The sequence below is a fragment of the Dreissena polymorpha genome, chromosome 8 (assembly GCF_020536995.1).
Source record: "Dreissena polymorpha isolate Duluth1 chromosome 8, UMN_Dpol_1.0, whole genome shotgun sequence".
NCBI lineage: Eukaryota > Metazoa > Mollusca > Bivalvia > Myida > Dreissenidae > Dreissena > Dreissena polymorpha.
The window spans coordinates 96957412-96979174 of record NC_068362.1 but is presented as its reverse complement, the minus strand read 5'-3'; the positions used below and the strand labels follow the sequence as shown (position 1 = coordinate 96979174).

The 21763-nt window shown below is 34.3% G+C and overlaps 2 protein-coding genes across 5 annotated transcripts in view; both read right to left on the bottom strand.

Moving 5' to 3' along the window:
- Positions 1 to 21763, bottom strand: part of LOC127843257 (protein white-like) — a 164244-nt gene that overhangs the window by 49597 nt on the left and 92884 nt on the right. The window lies entirely within an intron of this gene.
- The window catches only part of LOC127843259 (threonine synthase-like 2), a 141849-nt gene that overhangs the window by 85577 nt on the left and 34509 nt on the right, over positions 1 to 21763 (bottom strand). The window contains exons 5-10 of one of the 4 annotated variants that reach the window (XM_052373128.1): positions 7849 to 8000; positions 6090 to 6156; positions 5108 to 5256; positions 1570 to 1695; positions 1056 to 1192; positions 61 to 397 (exon numbers count right to left, since the gene is read on the bottom strand). The exons of the other annotated variants lie outside the window; for them this stretch is intronic. Of the exons in view, the coding sequence (XP_052229088.1) occupies positions 187 to 397; positions 1056 to 1192; positions 1570 to 1695; positions 5108 to 5256; positions 6090 to 6156; positions 7849 to 8000 (842 nt within the window). The 3' untranslated portion in view covers positions 61 to 186. Of the gene's footprint in view, positions 1 to 60; positions 398 to 1055; positions 1193 to 1569; positions 1696 to 5107; positions 5257 to 6089; positions 6157 to 7848; positions 8001 to 21763 lie in introns of those variants that run through there. 4 annotated transcript variants of the gene reach the window in all.

The window sequence follows — 21763 nt, the reverse complement described above, 5'->3', positions numbered from 1 at the left end:
CTAGACAAGTACATGTATTAACATAGAAAGATAATAAAGTAATTGAGATATATGTACCTCTAAAATGTTTAACGTTTTATTTGCATAGACTTTTCAATATGTTATGGAATTTCAACAACATGTAACCTATAACTATAGTAATTCACAACGTTGCATTGTTAATTCACATAATTGTTTTATCTAACATTACGGAGTGTTGATAGCGATGATTTTCTTTCGAAGTATATCAGACCAGTCCTCATTCCGCTCCATGTCCTCATATCTCACCGGAAGTGACATCAGTCTGGTCACGCGCTCGTCCTGTTGCCATGGGATACCGGCTGCGTCCACCGCCTCATTGAACTTGGCCGGCGACGCAGTGGCAATGCAGATTCTGGGGATTGATTCACCCTTCGATCTGAAACCGCAATCGTACGTATGAGAATTAAAATACATGAATGAAAACTCGCTGAAAGTTGCAATACTTGTACATTGTACTTAACTGAAACACATTAAAATAAGACTTCATCTCACTCTAATTGCAGTTTTCAACATTACGATTCATATCAAATATAAAAAACCGTTTTTATGATATACTTTTACATTTATTTGGTAATGTTTAGTGTATTTTAACATTTTAAAGCTGCAAAAGTAAACCTCAGAGGTATAATAAAACAATCAAAATTTGATAATGGATTTTTTTTCATCGGGAAGTCACATGTTTAGAAGAATAATGAATATCGTTGGTTTATTTGACATTGTCTCGTTTACAAATTGATGCCGTTGACGATACGATGGTAAAACACTGGACTGCCAACACAGAGGTTCTCGGTTTACTTCATCGCGTAGCGCTACACATTTACGAAACGATTATATATTATTATATCAACTAGATATATTCAGGTAAGAAACCAAGAAAAACCTCGCGAATTTGTTGTACTCTGAGCGTGAAAAAGAACAAAATTGTCTCTTCAAGCCAGGGTTCCTTTCTTCCGAAGTCACATTAGAATAAACCAAGTTTGAAATAAGTGCGTGCATTTCTGTAGGGTTGTTATAAATAAACACACACGGCGCACCTGTTCTCGAGGCTGTACGCCACGGCGATGGCGGTGTGAGGACACACCAGGTATGAGTTGTCTGTCCAGACCCGTGCCATTGTTGACGTCACAGTGTCGTCACTGACCTCGTGCGCGTCTGTTATCACGGCTGATATCTGTAGTCAGCGACGCGAAAACGTTATCATAAGTCGTCAATTGTATCTGTATCGCCCTAGATTGACAGTGACGAGGTTTGAGTGATAATTTGTTAATGTTTAGTCCCTTAAAAATCTAGGATTAAACTGTCAGTCAGCCATGTTAAAAAAAACTTTTTTAACTCGCAACGGTGTGTTATTTTAGTACACTTGATTTAAAAAACAACAACACACCAAGACCAACAAATATTGTCGTACGTCGTCACATACAGTAGTCGTAGACACAGAGAAAACCTAAACGTTTATAAACAACAAAAATGAATTTCCCACAAATACATATCCCTTCTAAAATACATGTTTAAGCATGTATAATTGTCAATCAGTTTATCTGATCATACCTTACTGGCTAGAGCTTCCGGAACTTGCACACTTCCGGTAGACTCGAACTCCGACATTAACTTGTTGATAAGTGCCGTGTCACCGTCAGCGAATATATACCAGATCCGCTCCATGTTATATGGAACCTAAAGTGAGTATATACCAGATCCGCTCCATGTTATATGGAACCTAAAGTGAATATATAGCAGATCCGCTCCATGTAATATGGAACCTAGAGTGAATATATACCAGATCCGCTCCATGTTATATGGAACCTAAAGTGAATATATACCAGATCCGCTCCATGTTATATGGAACCTAAAGTGAATATATACCAGATCCGCTCCATGTTATATGGAACCTATAAAGATGCGGGCAACAACAAATAGTGTTGGCTTGTGTTGAGCGCATGCATAACGCTCGGCATCTATGCGCGTGAGCAGATGAGTACAATTGCAAACATTTCGAAACCAGTTAAATGTTGTATAAAGCGCGGTCTCAGTGAAACGGCATGTAACACAGTTTAATGACTGTATTATACAAACAGAAAATGAAAATTTTAACTTGAGTCGTACTAAGGAGATCAAATGAAAATCCATTCAGACCCGTAGGCAGGGTTTTGAAAAGGGGGTGCGAATTTGCCTATAAAAATTTGAAAATTGAACTTAAAGGGGCCTTTTCACAGATTTTGGCATTTTTTAAACTTATTCATTAAATGCTTTATATTGATAAATGTAAACATTGGAGCGTAATAGCTCCAGTAAAAAATCAAGAAAAAAATTTAAAAAAGGAAAAGAACATTGCCCGGAGCAGGTTTCGAACCAGTGACCCCTGGAGTCCTGCCAGAGTCCTGAAGTAAAAACGCTCTAGCCTACTGAGCTATTCCGCCGCCTTCACATTCTTGACGTATTTTATACCTTATATAAGCAATATTCGTAGTTTCACAAAATTTAACGACAAAAACAGAACTCTCCAAATTATTCAACCGTTTCGCGTTGCAACGCTTTATAATTTTTAGGTTTTAAAATCGTCAAAAGATGCATATAATGGCTATATAAGAGCATGGTTAATGTTCAGTATTACTGTTTCCTCACAAATATCATAACTAAAACGAAAAATTACGACTCTGAGACAACTTTTTTTCAATTTTGTCAATTTACCAAAGCGTGAAAAGATCCCTTTAAAATCCTGCATTCTGGTGACTTTTCATCTGTATATAGAGACTGAAGTTATAGAGCATTTTTATAGGAAATTTCACTTTTATTGACCATACTCAGTTACTGATGGACATGATTATGATATAAAATACATGAAATTCCCACTGCCTTTTTTCCATAACCACCTTTTCGATCGGTCACGGAAATACACTATTTTATACGGTGTTTAACCCGACACTAGTATGCGCGCACATACTTTGTTTACATAAGCAACAACAAATTTATAGAATGTAAAATCAACAATAAGAACAGTATAAAATATCATTATTAATGTTTATTCGCTTAAGAATAAACTGTCTTATTCAACGCAAACGCTATTTTCCTAAGGGATCGCCGAAACCCGAATCCCAATTTTATAACCCATCCTACCCAGTCAACTCTAACACATAGACTCGTCCACTAAGTATAAAACCACTGCCCATGCAAATTGTCGTTCTTTTACTAGCTCCTCGCATCACAGGGTAGGTCGCGCTATGTTTTACAATTTTACATTTACCACCCACCCTCCCACTAAATTTTTATTGTAACACGATGCTTGCCAGAGTTTTGTTATATTCCAGTGTTGTCGAGAATTACGAGCTCCATTAGAAACCCACATCGTCATGGCTGGGACTTATAACAGCGTACGGCACACCGTCAGTCTGTCCAATGGTCTACTTAGTTCGGCCCCCGACGACAGGTTCCTGCGTAATTGACTGTACCAGTGTTAGCGAATTTGCTAGACTTTGATCAGAAAACTTTTGTTAATATTGGTTGTTTTCGGGTACAGTTTTCCAGAGTTATTTTACATTCAGTGAAGTTTTATCTCTGGTTTTTACTCTGGTCTTGAAAACACCATTTTATGATAACGAATAGAAGTGATGTATAGGCATAGTTTCCACGAACACACTTCTCGCTTGTCCCGGGGATAGACATTATGTACTTAAATTTCCCGCCGTTCTCGGGGGAACCTTTATAATACAAATGATCCCAGCCTTGACATTATTATGCCAAACCTTTAAGATAATACATTGCGTAGTTAAACTGTTTGGCATTTGTCGTTGAATATTTATTTGAATCTTGATAAAATTGATGGATTTGACCATTCTAAATTTCTACCATTCTTAAATCAAGCAAATTAAAAGAAAATATTTGACTTTTTCTCAAAACAATTGTTTGTCTGCTACTATGGATAGTATCAGAGGCCCAGCATTGCTCTAAAAGTGCTTAAAGTGCGTTGAACAACAAACACTGATTAACAAAACTTGGACTTCTCTAATCTGCATTAATACTACCCAGAAATCATAATGGAATAACTGGTTACTTTTAAAAAAACTATTTTACAACTTTTTAACCAATTAGGTATCTATTTCTAAACAAATTTCAGAAACATAGAACAAATAAGGCTTCATAAAGACCCTATAACCACAAACTGCTGGCCCTATGGCCTCAAAGTCCTTAACAAAAAGATGGACTTACTTGCCCATTATGCTCACGATCCATCACAGTTAATGAACATTAAACGTAAACGTCAACCTGATCCTATGTGCTAATGTTTTAAATTCATTTTAACAACTGTTTAAGAGTATGGCATATTTTCAAGTGTCAGGTTTGACATAATAAAACATTGTGGACAGTTCTGTATGTGGAACTATCTTGGAAATGACTTCATCGAGAAATTAATTTTTTGGTGACCTGCCGGTAGCCTATTGAATTCAACATTATTGTAACGCTTGAATACGAAGAATCGCTGCATTCAGGGTAAAAGAGAAATAACCGTTTCTACGTCGAATTAAGTTGGCTGCAACTTATATTACAAATGTTTTACTCGTCTACGGGTATGCAATTTAAGTATAAATTATCAGTATTAAATACTTACACACTAAGGTAAAATAAAAAGCGTATGTTGATTAATTTACAAACTTAATACTTAAGACACCAATTCATCTTTATATTATCCGAAAACGTAGTAAAATTGTTTCTTTTTTTTAATTACAAACGAATTGCCGGAGATTTGTTGAGACAAGGCCTAGAATTAGAGTTCACGTTCAATGAATGTTATTTCGTCAGGATGCCGTGGCGTAGTGGATATGGTGTCCGCCTATCGACCTGAAGATCATGTGTTCGATATCCCGAGTGAGGAGAGCTCTTTGGCTAAACACCAATTTTGGGTTATTTCCAGGTAAAGGATTCAATAGCGTCTCAATAAGCCTTAGGCTTTCGATGCAATCGAGCTAAAATTAATAGGTTTACACTACTCTATGAATGTTCTTTTATGTGTGGCATAATTACATTACTCGAAAACGGGTAATTGAAAGGACAATAACATATGTTACAGTGTAGCTTTTACGTAATGTCCAACCTGAATATCCATAGCGGGCGCCAGTGTCGGCGTGACCGTCTGCGAGACGCTGTAGTCTCCACTCGACAGCGCACGTGACACTATGTCGTTGCACGTAACCGCGCACACGAGCCGCACATGCAGACCCAACTTGCTGGCGATGCAGCCAGCTGTAAATGTAAGTCTTTATTAGGTGCAACATAGAAAATTAGATGAACATACATTTTAATTAATTTTAATGATACTTAATGTTTTATTATTGATATTTTTTACAATTTGTTATAAATTATAGTACATGTAGGTTACATTATTTTATACTAATAATTATTAATATTAAAAACTATTATCAATATTATTTTTATTATTTTTATACACGATTTTGGCAAAAGTATTTTTTAGATTAAAAGCGTGAACGGGGGACACATATATTTTTGCAAGCTTTAAAGGGGCCTTTTCACAGATTTTGGCATTTTTTAACTTATTAATGAAATGCTTTATATTGATAAATGTAAACATTGGATCGTAAAAGCTTCAGTAAAAATCAAGAATAAAATTAAAAAAAGGAAAAGAACATTGCCCGGAGCAGGTTTCGAACCAGTGACCCCTGGAGTCCTTCCAGAGTCCTGAAGTAAAAACGCTTAAGCCTACTGAGCTATTCCGCCGAGTACACATGCTTGACGTATGTTATGCCTTATATAAGCAATCTTCGTAGTTTCACAAAATTTAACGACAAAAACAGAACTCTCCAAATTATTCAATCGTTTCGCGTTGAAACGCTTTATAATTTTTAGATTTTAAAATCGTCAAAAGATGCATATAATGGCTATATTAGACCATGGTTAATGTTCAGTATTACTGTTTCCTCACAAATATCATAACTAAAACGAAAATTAGCGAATCTGAAACAACTTTTTTCAATTTTGTCAATTTACCAAAGCGTGAAAAGATCCCTTTAAGAAAGCTTGTAAAAAAGTAACGACGATACGATAGTTAAAAGTTTAACCTGTGACGTTTCCACAGGCACCAGTTGGTACCACAATCTCTACTGGTGAGTCTACGTCACTGCTCATCTGCAGATTTATCAAACAAACGATAGCTACATATTTGTCCAGATGTATTTGACTTGACCTTGACCTGAAAAAAAACACTTAGCTGTTTCTCATACGTGCGGCGTATGTTTTATCCCTCCGCCACAAAGGATTTGCGTTCTTACTGCGTTATTGCGGCGATCCGAACCGTGAAGTCTCCTTCAGAACACATATACCGTACTCTTAGTTTTCGGACATTCTAAATTTTCGGACAACCCTCGTTTTAGCATTAAAACATTAATTTTGTCGACATAAATTTTTCCTGTGTCTGTGCCACTTGTTGGCATATCTCGGTTGTTTTAGCAAATCCTCCAAAAGGTATTCTTAACCGTTTATGCGACCAACCTGGATACTCTTGAAATACGCATTCAAAATGCATCAAATCTTATTTCTTTGAAATACGCATAGAAGAAGAGCGCGATCACCAAATCATCGCACTAATTCTAAATGCACGAAAGTCCAAAAAAGTGATTTTGAGAAAATGACTTCTAAAGTTTTGAAATAAAAAACCATGTATTATAAAACAAGATATCTTTATGAAAAAAATCACAGGTGGTTGAGATGTATGCAATCTATCAATTTGCAAAATTTTAAGACAATTGCTTTTTAAGTAAAAAAGTTATATTAATTAATAATTTTTGTTAATATGTCGATTTGTGCAATTTTTGACATTCGCGACTTTAGAGTTAAGGCGACATACATTTGGCTGAATCCTACACAAAGTAATTCGCGATGTTAGAATTAAAATGAATAAAAAATTGTCACGTTTCGCCAATGTTGAGGGGTCAATAGTGCCTTAGTAGAGAAAGGTACACATATGCCGTTTGTTGCATCGTGTAGAGCTCGTCAAGCACGACAAAATGATACCAAATATGCCATTTTTGCAATTTTTGACATTCGCGACTTTAGAATTAAGGCAACGAAATAACATTACCTTTAACTAAGCGTGAACGAAGATAAAAAACGGACCACATTGAAATACGCGCACGATCAGAGCATCCAACCTCATAATAAAAGCTCATTACCTTGAAAACGCGAGAAGTTATTCACGTTCACGCGTGTGTGTGAGTGTATTTCGAGGATTATGAGGTCCCTTCAGATCCAGAGCCTGCGTTATGTGTGGACCCGAAGTACGCCCAGCACTCCTACCTAATTAACTGACTTAACTTACGAAAGTTGGGACGAATTTTGAATTGTAGCTGCAATTTCCAGCTATTTTGCTGTTGCTGAAAGATTTTTCAATTTCCGTGTGGTCTTGTGTTGTTGGGGGCGGCCGGAGTACCCTGAGGAAACCCTACCTGTCCGGTATGGTGACCACCAACCAAACTCACATGCTGTCAGGAACGGGAGTTGAACCCTAGGTGAGAAGCGAATGTACCAACCACTTCGCTATAATACGCATTCACCAAATGCATTACTTTAAATACGCGAAAAAAACAACAAAAACAGTGCCCTATCACATAACCTTGAAAAACGCGTAGAAGTCATAAGGAAAGGCGTAGAAGTAGAGAAACAGAATCGCATTAGCTTGAAATAAGCGCAGTAATGCAGGATACCCAAACCGCATCGCATTCAAATATTAGTATAAAAAAAACTTAAAACACGCGTTGAAGTAGTGCAACAAACCGATAAACGACACAATACGCGCATACATAGTGCATCAGACCGCATTACCTGAAAATACGCGTAGAAGTAGTGCACGACCTGCACCATGATCCGACACCAGTTGATCGAGTTGATGCTGGTCAGGCGGTGGCGTGTTCGAAACTCCGCGTCCATGAACAGCGGCTTAATGGCGAGGTCCGTGTCGTCCGAGGTACCGTCCACTGCAAGCATTTGGGCAGGTTGGAATGAGGGCCGGGTATGCATTATTTTTCATCATTGTTGTTTATATTTCAATAAACAACGTCCGGTCTTGGAGAATTTTCGCGTAGGTATATGACCACTTGTAGTTAATTAGCAATGCTGTTCATCGTACATCTTTAAATCGCTGTTTAATGACCGAAAAACAATACCTTGTTTAGATTCCGTAAACAATCTTAAGACTATTTTTGCAGCGGTTAAATGAGAACTACACTTTGCAATAATTTGCTTAGGATAGCGACTACTGTTTGAAATGATTATTTGCAAATTTTACAACGACAATTTTGTTCCTTAATTAGGGAAGATGGTATTATTATAGAGCTAATCACAGGCTGTAGTTGTTATGAAAAAAATATCGTAGGCTTTTAGTACTAGAGTTGCGACACCTTAAGGGTTTCGCGTGATGGAATGAGTGGAGATATCAAATCAAATTGGAAAAAAAATTGGTACGAAAAAATATGTGGGTATGAAAAAAAATAAATTTGGGCACGAAAACAAATTTGAGTAAAAAAAAAAGGGTACAAACAAAATAAGGGTACGAAAAACTATTTAGGTACGAAAAAATGGGTACCAATTAAAAAATTAGGTACGAAAAAATTCGGGTACGAAAAAAATTTGACTACGAACAAATGGGTACGAACAAAATTTGGGTACGAACAACTTTGTGTACGAAAAAAAATGGGTATGAAAAAAATGTGGGTAGGAAAAAAAAACAATTTGAATACGAAAACAAATTAGAATACGAAAAATATAGGGAACGAAAAAAATTAGGGTACGAAAAAACTATTTGGGTACGAAAAAAATGGGTACGAATAAAAGTTTGGGTACGAAACAAATTTGGGTACGAAAAAAATGGGTACGAAACAAAATTTGGGTACGAAAAAAGTTGGGTACAAAAAACATTTGGGTACAAAAAAGATGGGTATGAAAAAAAATTTGGGTACGAACAAATTTGGGTACGAAAAACATTTGGGTATGAAAAAAATGGGTTCGAAAAAAAAATTGGGTACGACAAAAATTGGGAACGGAGAACATTTGGTACGAAAAAATGGGTACGAAACAAATTTGAGTACGAAAAAAATGGGTACGATTTTTTTTGGGTACGAACAAATTTGGGTACGAAAAACATTTGGGTATGAAAAAAATGGTTAAAAAAAAAATTGGGTACAAAAAAATTGGGTACAAAAAAAATTTGGGTACGAAAGAAATTGGGTACGAAAAACATTTGGCAGGGTTCGACATTCACTTTTTTTACAGCCAGACCATCGGACCAGCTCCTCTTAAAATGTACTAGCCCGAATATGATGTCTACTAGACCATAAATGACATAACAAATAAACACAATTGTGTCGTGTAACTGTTTAATCAATTATTTATCAGTAAATAATTAGTGAACACAAGAAAGTCATTTTGATGCAAAGAGTAAAAAATAAAATAAAACTATTTAACAACATAAATTGTTTGTTATAATTTCACTGTTTATCACCAGTTAAATAAATGATGTCTGTACAGCAGGTGACATTTATTCAAGGTCATAAAATTCTGGCCTCCTTGACCGCTGTGCTCCATGCAACCACAGCCCTTTTTCCAGCATAATCTGTGTCAGTTTTACCGTCGGATTCTTCTTTATTAACTTATTTGTCGGATGAAAATCCAATCTTGAACAAAGCCATTCTTTAAATAACATTCTCTCGTCTGCTACGCCAAAATGTTTACATTGATGATACCGATTGTCAATAGAAGTCGTAAAAAAATGATGTAAAGTTCTAAGACACTTCAGGAAATCATTAATATTCATGACAACTTGACCAATGGAAACAAGCAATTTCTGCGGGAAGCTCTCCTTCGCGTCTAAAAATAGCGATGAATCATGTGAATTCTCCGCGTTTATATATATACGCTAGTTTTGTTCTGATGTAAATAACGGATACGAGAGTTATTTTACACATTAAGAGAAAAAGGTTTTCGGTTAGGTATAGTTATATGAATCAGTATAGATTTGCTATGTCTGACCAGTCGGACAAGCTAGCCCACAGTTTTACTAGCCCGACCACCGATCTTACTAGACAATGTCTGTCGGACGTGCCTTAGTGTCGAACCCTGTTGGGTTCGAAAAAAAGAATTGGGTACGAACAAATTAGGGTACAAAAAACATTTGGGTACGAACAAAATGGGTACGAAAAAAAAAATTGGGTACACAAAAATTTGAGGATGAAAAAAAAGGGTACAAAAAAATAGGTACGAAAAAAATATGGGTATGAAATATTATTGGTACGAATTTGTTTATTTAAAATCAATTTTGAATTGTCTAGCGGGTGAATCGTCTTGTGGGGGTGAATTGTCTTGGGGTTGCTATTAACACTACATGTACTTCCGGCTTATCCACGTGTTTATAGTGAATGCGCAATAAAAAACACCACTTTTTCGTCATGTTATCAAAAACTGGATTTTTCCCAGATATGACGAAAACGCCATATACATGAGAAATTTCAGCACAAGTGTCGGGCCAGTTTCAACACTCTCAAATCACTGCTATACGCTGGAGCTTATCGAATTTTAGTCGCCATTATCATTTGTTCAATTGAACGTCCTCAAATGATGACGTCAATATAGCACTCATTCCATAAAAACCAGGAGTCAATGACCCCTGGACTGAAATTTTGAGGAGTCAAATTGAAAAATTCTGGGGTCAATTTTGAAGCGCGTTAATTGTGTTTTTTTCTGTATTATTCAATTTTTTTAGATAAAAACATGCTCCAAGAGTTACACAATATCTAAAAAAAAAATACTGCGTTATTAAATAAAAATACCATGATACATAACACAACATATTTTAATGAATTGGTACACAAAGATAAGGACAAAATATCAATAATTTGTGCGAACAATATCGACTTTAAGTTTTTCAAAAACAAAACATGTTCATTTTACAACTTTTATTATTTCTATCACTATACTATGTTTATTTGTTAAAACAATAAATGCTCATTAAAGGGATCTTTTCACGCTTTGGTAAATTGACAAAATTGAAAAAAGTTGTTTCAGATTCGCAAAGTTTCGTTTTAGTTATGATATTTGTGAGGAAACATTAATACTGAACATTTACCATGGTCTAATATAGCCTTTATATGCATCTTTTGACGATTTTAAAACCTAAAAATTATAAAGCGTTGCAACGCGAAACGATTGAATAATTTGGAGAGTTCTTTTTTTGTCGTTAAATTTTGTGAAACTACGAATATTGCTTATATAAGGTATAAAATACGTTAAGTAAGTGTACTTGGCGGAATAGCTCAGTAGGCTAAAGCGTTTTTACTTCAGGACTCTGGCAGGACTCCAGGGGTCACTGGTTCGAAACCTGGTTCGGGCAATGTTCTTTTCCTTTTTTTAATTTTATTCTTGATTTTTTACTGGAGCTTTTACGATCCAATGTTTACATTTATCGATATAAAGCATTTAATGAATAAGTTAAAAAATGCCAAAATCTGTGAAAAGGCACCTTTAAAATCTACTTCATCATAACACATTTAAGTAATTTAAGATATGTACCTGTAGCACCTTTTCATCACATATTTATCTTGTTATAAAACTTATATTATCATCATCCCTATGATAGCTTTTGTACAAAAACACAATCTAAATGCATTGAACATCTAGTATATCTATTACTGTTTATCCGAATACTATACATGTCGGAAATATATACACTTAAGAATGCCTTACCAGTAGTAGTTTAACTTTATTAATCCAAAATTTCCTTGTTGTTATCTGGTTTAACAAACCTTATTTAATGTTTGTTAAATCCAGTTAATGCTATCTCCATTATTGAATCACCATTACTTGTAATTTGAATTGTTGTTGTTGTTTGAATCGCCATTTTTTAATTGAACGCGGGTTTAATGTTAATTTACAATACGTCCGCCATTTACAATGTCAAAGGTCAGACGTAGCAACATTAATTTTGATTAGGAGCACAGGGGGATTTATTACCATGGAACTGGAGATGTTAACTGACTGACACACGGGTTAAATTTTCGATGCGTCAAAATGACGCACGGCAGAAAAAAGGGTTGCGTCAAAAATGAGTCATTTTTAATTTGCTCGCGTCAAAACGCAGGATTCTGCTTCTATTGAAATCCCTGGTCCAATATTTGTTTTGAAGTTAAATATGCATACCGATGTTGATGAAGATTAGACTAACAGTGTGACTTCTGTGGTATAAACATGCATTTTGTTTATTTAAGGCCACGACTTTTTTTTTTATTGGTTTACAAAAATTATTTTGAAAATGGTCCATCGGGCGGTCGAAAAAAAAAAAAAAAAAAAAACATCATTGGAAAAATAAGTTAATACTAATAACATCAGTACAAAGACATCATATCTTTTATAACCTTAACACAGAGACGAAAAATCTAATTATGCAATGAAACACATCTATATCTTCAAATGAAATGAGTCACCTAAAAGCACCTTTTGTAACATCAGGCAATTTTAAACACTCCATTAAATGACATGCGTTCTTCTCCCATTAAAACGAAAAACTGCGCTTCATTTCCGTAATTCGATGCGCACCATTACGCAATGCGATGCCCGTTGCATAAATCTTATATAAGATAAACTACTCATACACAATGTTTGTGTTTGCTCTTATTGGACTTATGACATCGTCCATGAAAAAAAATCGAGGTAGATCGATCCCCGCGTCGTCGCGGTAATGTTTGTTAAAGTTGTTGTTGTCGTGAAAACTCGTTGATTTACAACGCAACACGTCTTTTTTAAACTGACGCGAATTAATACAATCATATTTGTCAACTTGGCTTTTGCTTTATTTTGATAATTTAATCCAAAGTTTAATGTTAGCAAGTGTTTTTACTGGAATTGTAAACAAGGAGCCAGTTAAAGTCTTCTGAAAATGTTCAGTCTGTGTGAATTGACAGTTTGACGTCATCAAAGGAAAGCCGCTTGCTGTCTGAAGCAATAAAGCGACAAATTTCGCGCCGACAAAATTGGCTTCCTTTGTCTAGCAATCAACATGCCGAACCAATCGTGCGTTTGTTTCTCAATTGCAATCCTCCAATTTAATAATAGCACGTGCATAGCTCCGCCTTCGAATCTTTTGCAGAGAACGGAGGCGGAGTTTAACGGTTAATTGAGCTAGTATTTTTAATACGCAAGTTGAGTTCCGATTTGCCGAAATTTCTCGGCCCTAAGCATTAAAACGACAAATACATTTATCAATGATTTTCCGAGATATACCGATTTGTTCCGATTTCCAAACTTTCTGTACAGTTCCTATAAACTATGGCGGACGTGTTTACAAAATTCCTAAACACATATATCGTAAATAATGGCAGTGTTTTATTGGATTATTTATACTAATTATCAAATTGCAAGGTAATACTTTTTTATCTACTATAATATCGGGTATGTTTAATATAATAAACATGTTAAACAATATAGTTGCGTCACAGACTCGGAAATAAATTTTGATGCGGTCGACATTTTACTGACGCTGATTTTCCTATTGTCTGTAATTAAATAAATTTTGAGAAGTGCCCATAAAAGGACTGGTACATACTGTGTCACATTGAAAAATATCCCGATCTCTGTAATATATGTGAACCAATCGTTGATTGTACTTACTTGATTTTATTCGCAACCGTACTCAAACCGGATCGTTTTTTTTCTCGTTTCGCTCGTTTTTCAGTGCGGTCGGGAATAAAATATATAAAAAAAAGACGATTTTCCGATTTTATTTTTTTTCCCATTTTCCAAAAATTAGGGTCGGCGGTTTTGTAAACCAAGAAATATAAAAGTCGTGGCCTAATATATTAACCAATTTTGTTAGCTCAAATGACCCAGTGTCAAATTTGGCTGAGATTTAATTTATACAAATCTTCTGACCAAACTTCATTAAGATTTGAGAATAAATTAAAGAAAGCGAAACAGTTTTTCAAATTCAGCCAAGACATCATAAGAACAAATGACCTGACCAAGTTTCTTGAAGGATGCACAGTAAATGTGATTTCTAGAGTGGTAACAAGATTTTACTACAGCCATTGGCCCATATAAGGAAAACTGCTACTCCTTCAACGGCCATGGTTTTAAACCGACAGAACATTTTTAACTATACCCAAAATTAATAAAATCTTATCAAACATTAGTAATTTGAATGACTATACATGTATTAAACACCCCAAAAAACTCATGAATGTAAAATCAAACCCCGTTGTTGTTTACTTTTCAATCCAGTTTGTGAAAAATAAATGGGTTTCTAAAATTTATTGCATGGAAATGGTATATACAATACTAATAATTCAACTTGTCATAAAAAATTTGAGTGCACAATTATACTTACAGAGTATTCTGTCATATCTATTACCTGTCAATAATACCCGAAAGGGGAGTTAGACAGTATACAGTCTTGGCCAAACATGGCCAGACCGACGGACACGTCCTGTAAAATTGTGTAAGGTCCGGCCTGTCTGTCAAATTTACAGGACTGATTGTCCGGTAAAAAAAACAAAAACAAATTCATAGGTTTGTTTATGGCTCTGAAAATTTTCTGAGGTGCAAAAATAGCAATAGCGTCTTTATACATGTGCTTTTCCATGCCAACGCTCTTTCTGCTGACGGAATTTTCCGAGGGCACCTGATTGGTCTATTTATGTGCATCTTACAAATGCGGGTCAGGACGGTCCAAATCCATGACGGCCTAGTGGCTTAACAAGATAATCATAAATCTGATTATTACAATTTAAATGATGCAGATATCAATTTGTGTGGTTTTAATAGCAATAGTAATGTATAATAATGATCATTGTAATTCAAACCGTTATTATCTTAGCTATCAATGTCCACGCGTGAAACAGGCCGGTTGTCATTTATCGAGGCGGTTGTAAGTTTAGGCTGTATTGACCAGACTCATACCTGACATGCGCGCTAAGCATAGCTTAGTTAAAAAAGTATAAAGTACTTTTGTTTTGGAAATTGTTTTTAAGATATTACAAAGAAGCGATTCCTGTTTATATTAACTGTTAACATGCGTTCAGCATTTAAATATTTTTTTTCTTAACAAGACTAGTACCATGTATGGCGTGTATTATTATTTAACGTCAGATACAAATGTGTGACCTTAAAATTAATACCTATTCAATAATTTTATCATTTTATATCATAAACACCTTGATCCCGGCAATGAAACCAAGTTATTTTACTAACTATTATATTCTGTAGCCAGTAGGTCCTATAAAAAAAGAGCGGGTCCTGTATTTTTTCCCATTTTACAGGACCTTCTGTCCAGTAAATATTTGCCTAGTTTGAATTTGACTGAGCATATATAGATAGATAGAAAAACCACACCCTGCACATATTACAGGCTTTTGTATTGCTGATATTTAATTTCTTCTTTGCATATTCAATTGATAAAAAAACTCAAATGGATGTCTATTCTTAGTTTGCTGTCTTATTGTACACTCAAATTATAAATGTTTCTTCAATGATTGAATTTTCAGAAACCTCATTCTGTAAAAGAAATTTTCAAAGTTATTTGGTTAAAGCCACACACTTTGAAATGAAATACATGTTAATCAATACATAAAGATGCAATTTGAAGGTGTGCAAAATTGTCATTAAATCTACATGTATAGCCTTACATGTGTATATTCTAATTGGCATAAGTAAAATTAAATCTATAGCCTAGTTAGAAAGTAATATATTATTGTTTAAATGGTACCGCTTGGATGGAACCGAAAGTAGGATTTGTAGACATATACGTCTATTTCGACAAATGCAATTATTTTTAAGTTTTAAAGCGCAAAAAAGATTGATTTCTACCTTGTAATCACCAGATATATTCTAAATGGCAAAGATAAAAATATGTTTATTATTTATACATAAATTTACTATGCCATGCAGTTAATTTTTAGGTGTGTGGCTTTAAAGGGATCTTTTCACGCTTTGGTAAATTGACAAAATTGAAAAAAGTTGTTTCAGATTCGCAAATTTTCGTTTTAGTTATGATATTTGTGAGGAAACAGTAATACTGAACATTTACCATGGTCTAATATAGCCATTATATGCATCTTTTGACGATTTTAAAACCTAAAAATTATAAAGCGTTGCAACGCGAAACGATTGAATAATTTGGAGAGTTCTGATTTTGTCGTTAAATTTTGTGAAACTACGAAGATTGCTTATATAAGGTATAAAATACGTTCAGTATGTGTACACGGCGGAATAGCTCAGTAGGCTAAAGCGTTTTTACTTCAGGACTCTGGCAGGACTCCATGGGTCATTGGTTCGAAACCTGGTCCGGGCAATGTTCTTTTCCTTTTTTAATTTTATTCTTGTTTTTTTACTGGAGCTTTTACGATCCAATGTTTACATTTATCGATATAAAACATTTAATGAATAAGTTAAAAAATGCCAAAATCTGTGAAAAGGCCCCTTTAAGTCATTTACAAAGTTGAGCAAATATAATCATTTTTCTAAAAATAAATCATCCTCTGAAGCCCCCACTGAGATTCAAACTCAGACCTCTTTCCTCTGTGAAGGAAAGTATTCTATCTTGAAATACAAGGGCATGTAAGAGGAAAGTTAGCTATTTTAAATCTATCAACAAATAGATTTGAACAATATTTATATGTTATTAAAATATGCAAACAGCCCATATGTTTATTTTTCACATGACATTCAAAACAGAACAGACATCTCTGAATCTGCAATACATTACATTCTTAAGTGTTAACAAGGTAAATGTTGACGACTAACAACAGACGACAGACAAAAGGCGATCACAAAATCCAGAGCTTAAAAGAATTTACGATACACGAGATACGTATTTCATACTTTACAAGAGCGAAGGAGACATAAAAAACTTAATTTATTATTAACAACACGCTTACCTCAATTTTAACTTTAACCCAATGCTTTAAACAATAAGGTTACAATGATATGAACTTCCATTTTCTGTTCTTCCTTCCCTTTCTCATAAATTATTTAAAACCACACTATTTTTTAATAATAAAAGTATTAAATGCTAACCATTCTGACCTTAAACACAATATAGGAAACCGTACATCCAACTTGTTGTCATTAAAGTCCAGAGTTTACATGAAATTATGTTACACGAGATATGTATTTCATACTACACTACGCGACCCGTGATTTTTGCTGCAATTCTCGCATCACCGCATGTACATGTAACATATATGTATACATTTACATTATACATTGCAATAATAAAGCTTTTGTTGTTGTTGTATACAATGGGCGTATTAGCTAAAATACTCCCGTTCCGACATGAATTTGATGAAGTAATGTCGGAAGCTTTAACGGCTCCAAATTAATATAACAGCGCAGAATGATCATGCAATAATTATTGAACATAACATGTAAACATTATTTAATTATATTCCAGGCCCGAATACACTACCACTTTTCAAATTCCATATTGTTGCCATATACATGTAGCACTGTCTAAATTGAAAGTTGCATAGTGTTTCGTCATTGGTCGGTTATAAATACCTTGTTTCTCTATACATGGTATTTGATTTAGACAAAACTTATAATTTGGTAATTTACGAGAAATATGATATAAGCTTTTTAAATACGCTCGTCCCACATTATGCACTGTACTCTTTACACTTCTGAAAAATGGCGTAGTCATATGGTTGTGTTAATGAAATTCTCAAGCATATTTACCGACATAAATGTTTAAGATTATTTTTTTCGTAAGTGAAGTTGTAATTATGTTGGATGATTTGATAATTGTGAACATTAGACAGTTATCGATACAATTCGGTTTATATGCATGAATTGCTGAATCATCGATGTCACCGATATCCACTGCAATCACGGCGATCACCACAAAACTGAGGGGAATCAGGGCGAATATTTTCTTGCTCTCGCGTGACGGCAGAGTGGCGAATCACGTGAAATCGCGGTGATTTACCACTCAAAAAGCAAACTGTCCGCCTTGACTCCGCAAATTAGGCAACAATCACAGGTCACGTAGTGTATACATTGTATATACAGAAGCGAAGGAGTCATAAAAAAATCTAAATTTAGTATTAACGACAGGCTTACATTTACATCAATTTTAACTTTAATCCTTTGCTTAAAACAATAAAGTTACAAAGATATGAACCTCCAATTTTGGTCATCCTTCTCTTTGTCAAAATTTATTAAAAACCACACTATTATTTTTTAAATTTGTGTATCAAATGCTAACCATTCTTACCTAAAACATGATGAAGGAAACCGAAATCTTGACGCAGCGAGTTATTTTATTCTTATGGAAGATTAAATTATGCATGACAAAAATACAATCGGAAATATTTTTACAATCTTTTGAGGCTTTAAAAAAGATTTTACTGTTAAATAAAATAACACGTCTGACTTGTCGTCATTAAAATCCAGAGTTTGAATGAAATTACGTTACACGAGATACGCATTTCATACCATATAAGAGCAAAGGAGACACAAAGAACTAAATTTAGTAAAAGCGACACGCTTACCTAAATTTAAACTTTAATCCAATTCTTAAAACAATAAAGTTGCAAGATACAGTAACATGCACGCACTTCCATTTTCTGTGATTTTTTTTTCGTTCCATTTCTCAAAATTTATTTACAACCACACTAATTCTTAATAACATTTGTATCAAATGCTTAACATAACAAAGCCGTAATCCTGTCGCTGTAAATTATTTTATTCCTATGAAAATTAAAATTATGCATGGCAAACACAAAATCCAAAATAATTTTGGATTCTTTCTATGCTGTAAAACATATTTAACTGCACGACTGACTTGTAGTCATTAAAATCCAGAGTTTAAATGAAAATACGCCACACGAGATATAGCTGTATTTCATATCAATTCATGTGTGCTGAACAAAGGGGCAATTATACACTAGGCTTACAATGCTCAAACCAAAAGGTTCCAAATTGTTGCAAACAAATAAATTAAACATTCACATTTATCAATTATATTATAATTACAAGCTATTTGTTTTTGTACTGATATAAATTGTGGTGTGGTCAACCAATGAGAAAATCAGGTGAACCACTGCCCTAATCAGACATCAGTCTGAATTAATGTTACTCAGCTTTACATATTCTACTAATTTAGTAATTATTAATTAAATAAAAATATTAAATCTTGACAGAACCTTGTCAAGTTGACGATGCTTATAATTTGAGAAGTTAATGATTTATAATCATCGAGGGGGTATTCCAGACGTAAAACATTGCATCATTACATGGAAAAACAGCTGCACAACTGTATGCGAAAAGGTAAAACAGTATATTCTATCGAGAACTAACTTGCATAGCAACGTCCGAAATGTGCAAACTCCGCCATCTAGTTCGATATTTATAAATTCAAGATATAACGTTAACTGAACTGTTGTACAGAAATCAAACTATAAAACTTGTGTTTTGATAAAAAAAATAAGCAAAGCAAACCAAAAAAACTTACCCTTTTAACGGCAAAACAATTAATTTATCCAATATTCAACACATGTATTTCCATTCAAATTATGCCCTTGAACTTTAACGGTTGATTGTCGTTTCGTTCCACTATCAGTTCGTGCCACTAATATTTGTGTTGTTTATTTTTCAAGGTAAGTTTCGTAAGAAATAAATGTGTTTGAAAACTTTCTCGTATGGTAATGGAATATAAAATTCAACTCATCGGACAAATTCAAGAACACAATGACACTTACCAAGTTTTCTGAACAACCGTACACAGGGCAAAATGCGGGAGCCGCGTGATGTCTATTTCCATATCCACGGGTGTGTTTATGTCAAATGCTAGTGTTTTTCAATAGATCGTATACTTATGTAAAAAACGGCGAAGTAGCATTCACTTTAATCATTTTTGATGATGTTATTTTGTAAATACTTTCTCGCGTTCTTTTCGAACGTTCATTGGCAGCCATTTTGATTGTTGGTTGTATACTTCCGATATTATGTGTTTTAATGACTCTCAAAAATGTTTTTAGTGCAGAAATTGTAATTTTAAGTATCGATTTCTCGGATTTATTTTTATATTTTGTTAACTTATTTGCGTTTAAATTTGATTGTTTGTTGTTTACTTGCGAACTATTTTTCATGTGTACGCTAGTGGATATGTAATCAGGTTACCATATCTACATCAATGAATTTTAACTGTTGTTTGTTTTTGTTTGTTTTGTTAATATTTTCTAAACGGGTTCAGCTTCGTATGTTAAACGCAATATGAATTTATTTATTTATTTGGGAATACAATCGCAATATGTATTAATTAAAATCAAATTTGAAGTGTCTATCGCGTGAATTGTCTCCTTGGGGTGAATTGTGTTTGGGTTGCTATTAACGCTATTAACGCTTACGGCGAGAACTCATTTTATAGCGATTGCGCAATAAAAAACACCACTTTTTCGTAATTTTATCAAAAACTGGACTTTTCCCAGATATGACGAATACGCCATCGTGTAGATCGAGTTATGGTCCATATACATGTCAAATTTCAGCACAAGTGTTGGGCCAGTTTCCAAGAGACCCAAATCGCTGCTATACGCTGGAGCTTAATGAATTTTAGTCGCCATTATCATTCGTTCAATTGAACGTCATCAATGATGACGTCCAATACATCACTCATTCCATATTAGTACTAGACTTGCGACACCTTAAGGGTTTCGCGGGATGGAATGAGTGGAGAGATGAAATCAAATTGAAAATCGATTATTTCTTTAAAAAAATGGTATGAAAAAATATGCGGGTAGGAAAAAAAAACAAATTTGGGTACGAAAACAAATTTGAGTACGATAAAAAGGGTACAAACAAAATAAGGGAACAAAAAAACTATTTTGGTACGAAAAAAATGGGTACAAATAAAAAATAAGGTACGAAAAAATTTGTGTACGAAAAAAAAATGAGTACGAACAAATGGGTACGAAGAAATTTGGGTACGAACAAATTTGTGTACGAAAAAATTGGGTACAAAAAAATGTGGGTACGAAAAAAAAATTGGTTATGAAAAAAAATTAGGGTACGAAAAACTATTTGGGTACGAAAAAAAAGGTTCAAATAAAAATTTGGGTACAAAAAAAATTGGGAACAAAACGAATTTGGGTACGAAAAAAATTTTGAGTACGAACAAATGGGTTCAAAGAAATTTGGGTTCGAACAAATTTGTGTAAAAAAAAAATTGGGTACGAAAAAAAATTTGGTTATGAAAACCTATAGGGAACGAAAAAATTAGGGTACAAAAAACTATTTGGGTACGAAAAAAAAGGGTACATTATATAAATTTGGGTACAAAAAAAATTGGGTACGAAACAAATTTGTGCACCGACGGACAGACGAAGCGGCGACTATATGCTCCCCCTAAAAAATTTGGGGGGGAGCATAATAAACAAGTTATGGCAATTTAAAGGTGGTACGCAAACTTAATAATAGATTTATCAATTATATGCTTATTCTAAGTGAAAACAAGGGACAAATTTGTCACAAAACCAGGTTTTCATTGTGAAAAAAAAATCTGATAAAGGGAGAAAACTCAAACTGAACTTTTGAAATGACCAAAAAAAATTAACCCCCTTTGAAAGTTTTTTTTTTTTTTTTAAATCTATTTTTAGTCGTGGCGGCCTTGACATTGGAGATATTGACGTGATTCTTTCGTGGGACACACCGTCCCATGATGGTGAACAAATGTGCCAAATGATTTTAAAATCTCACA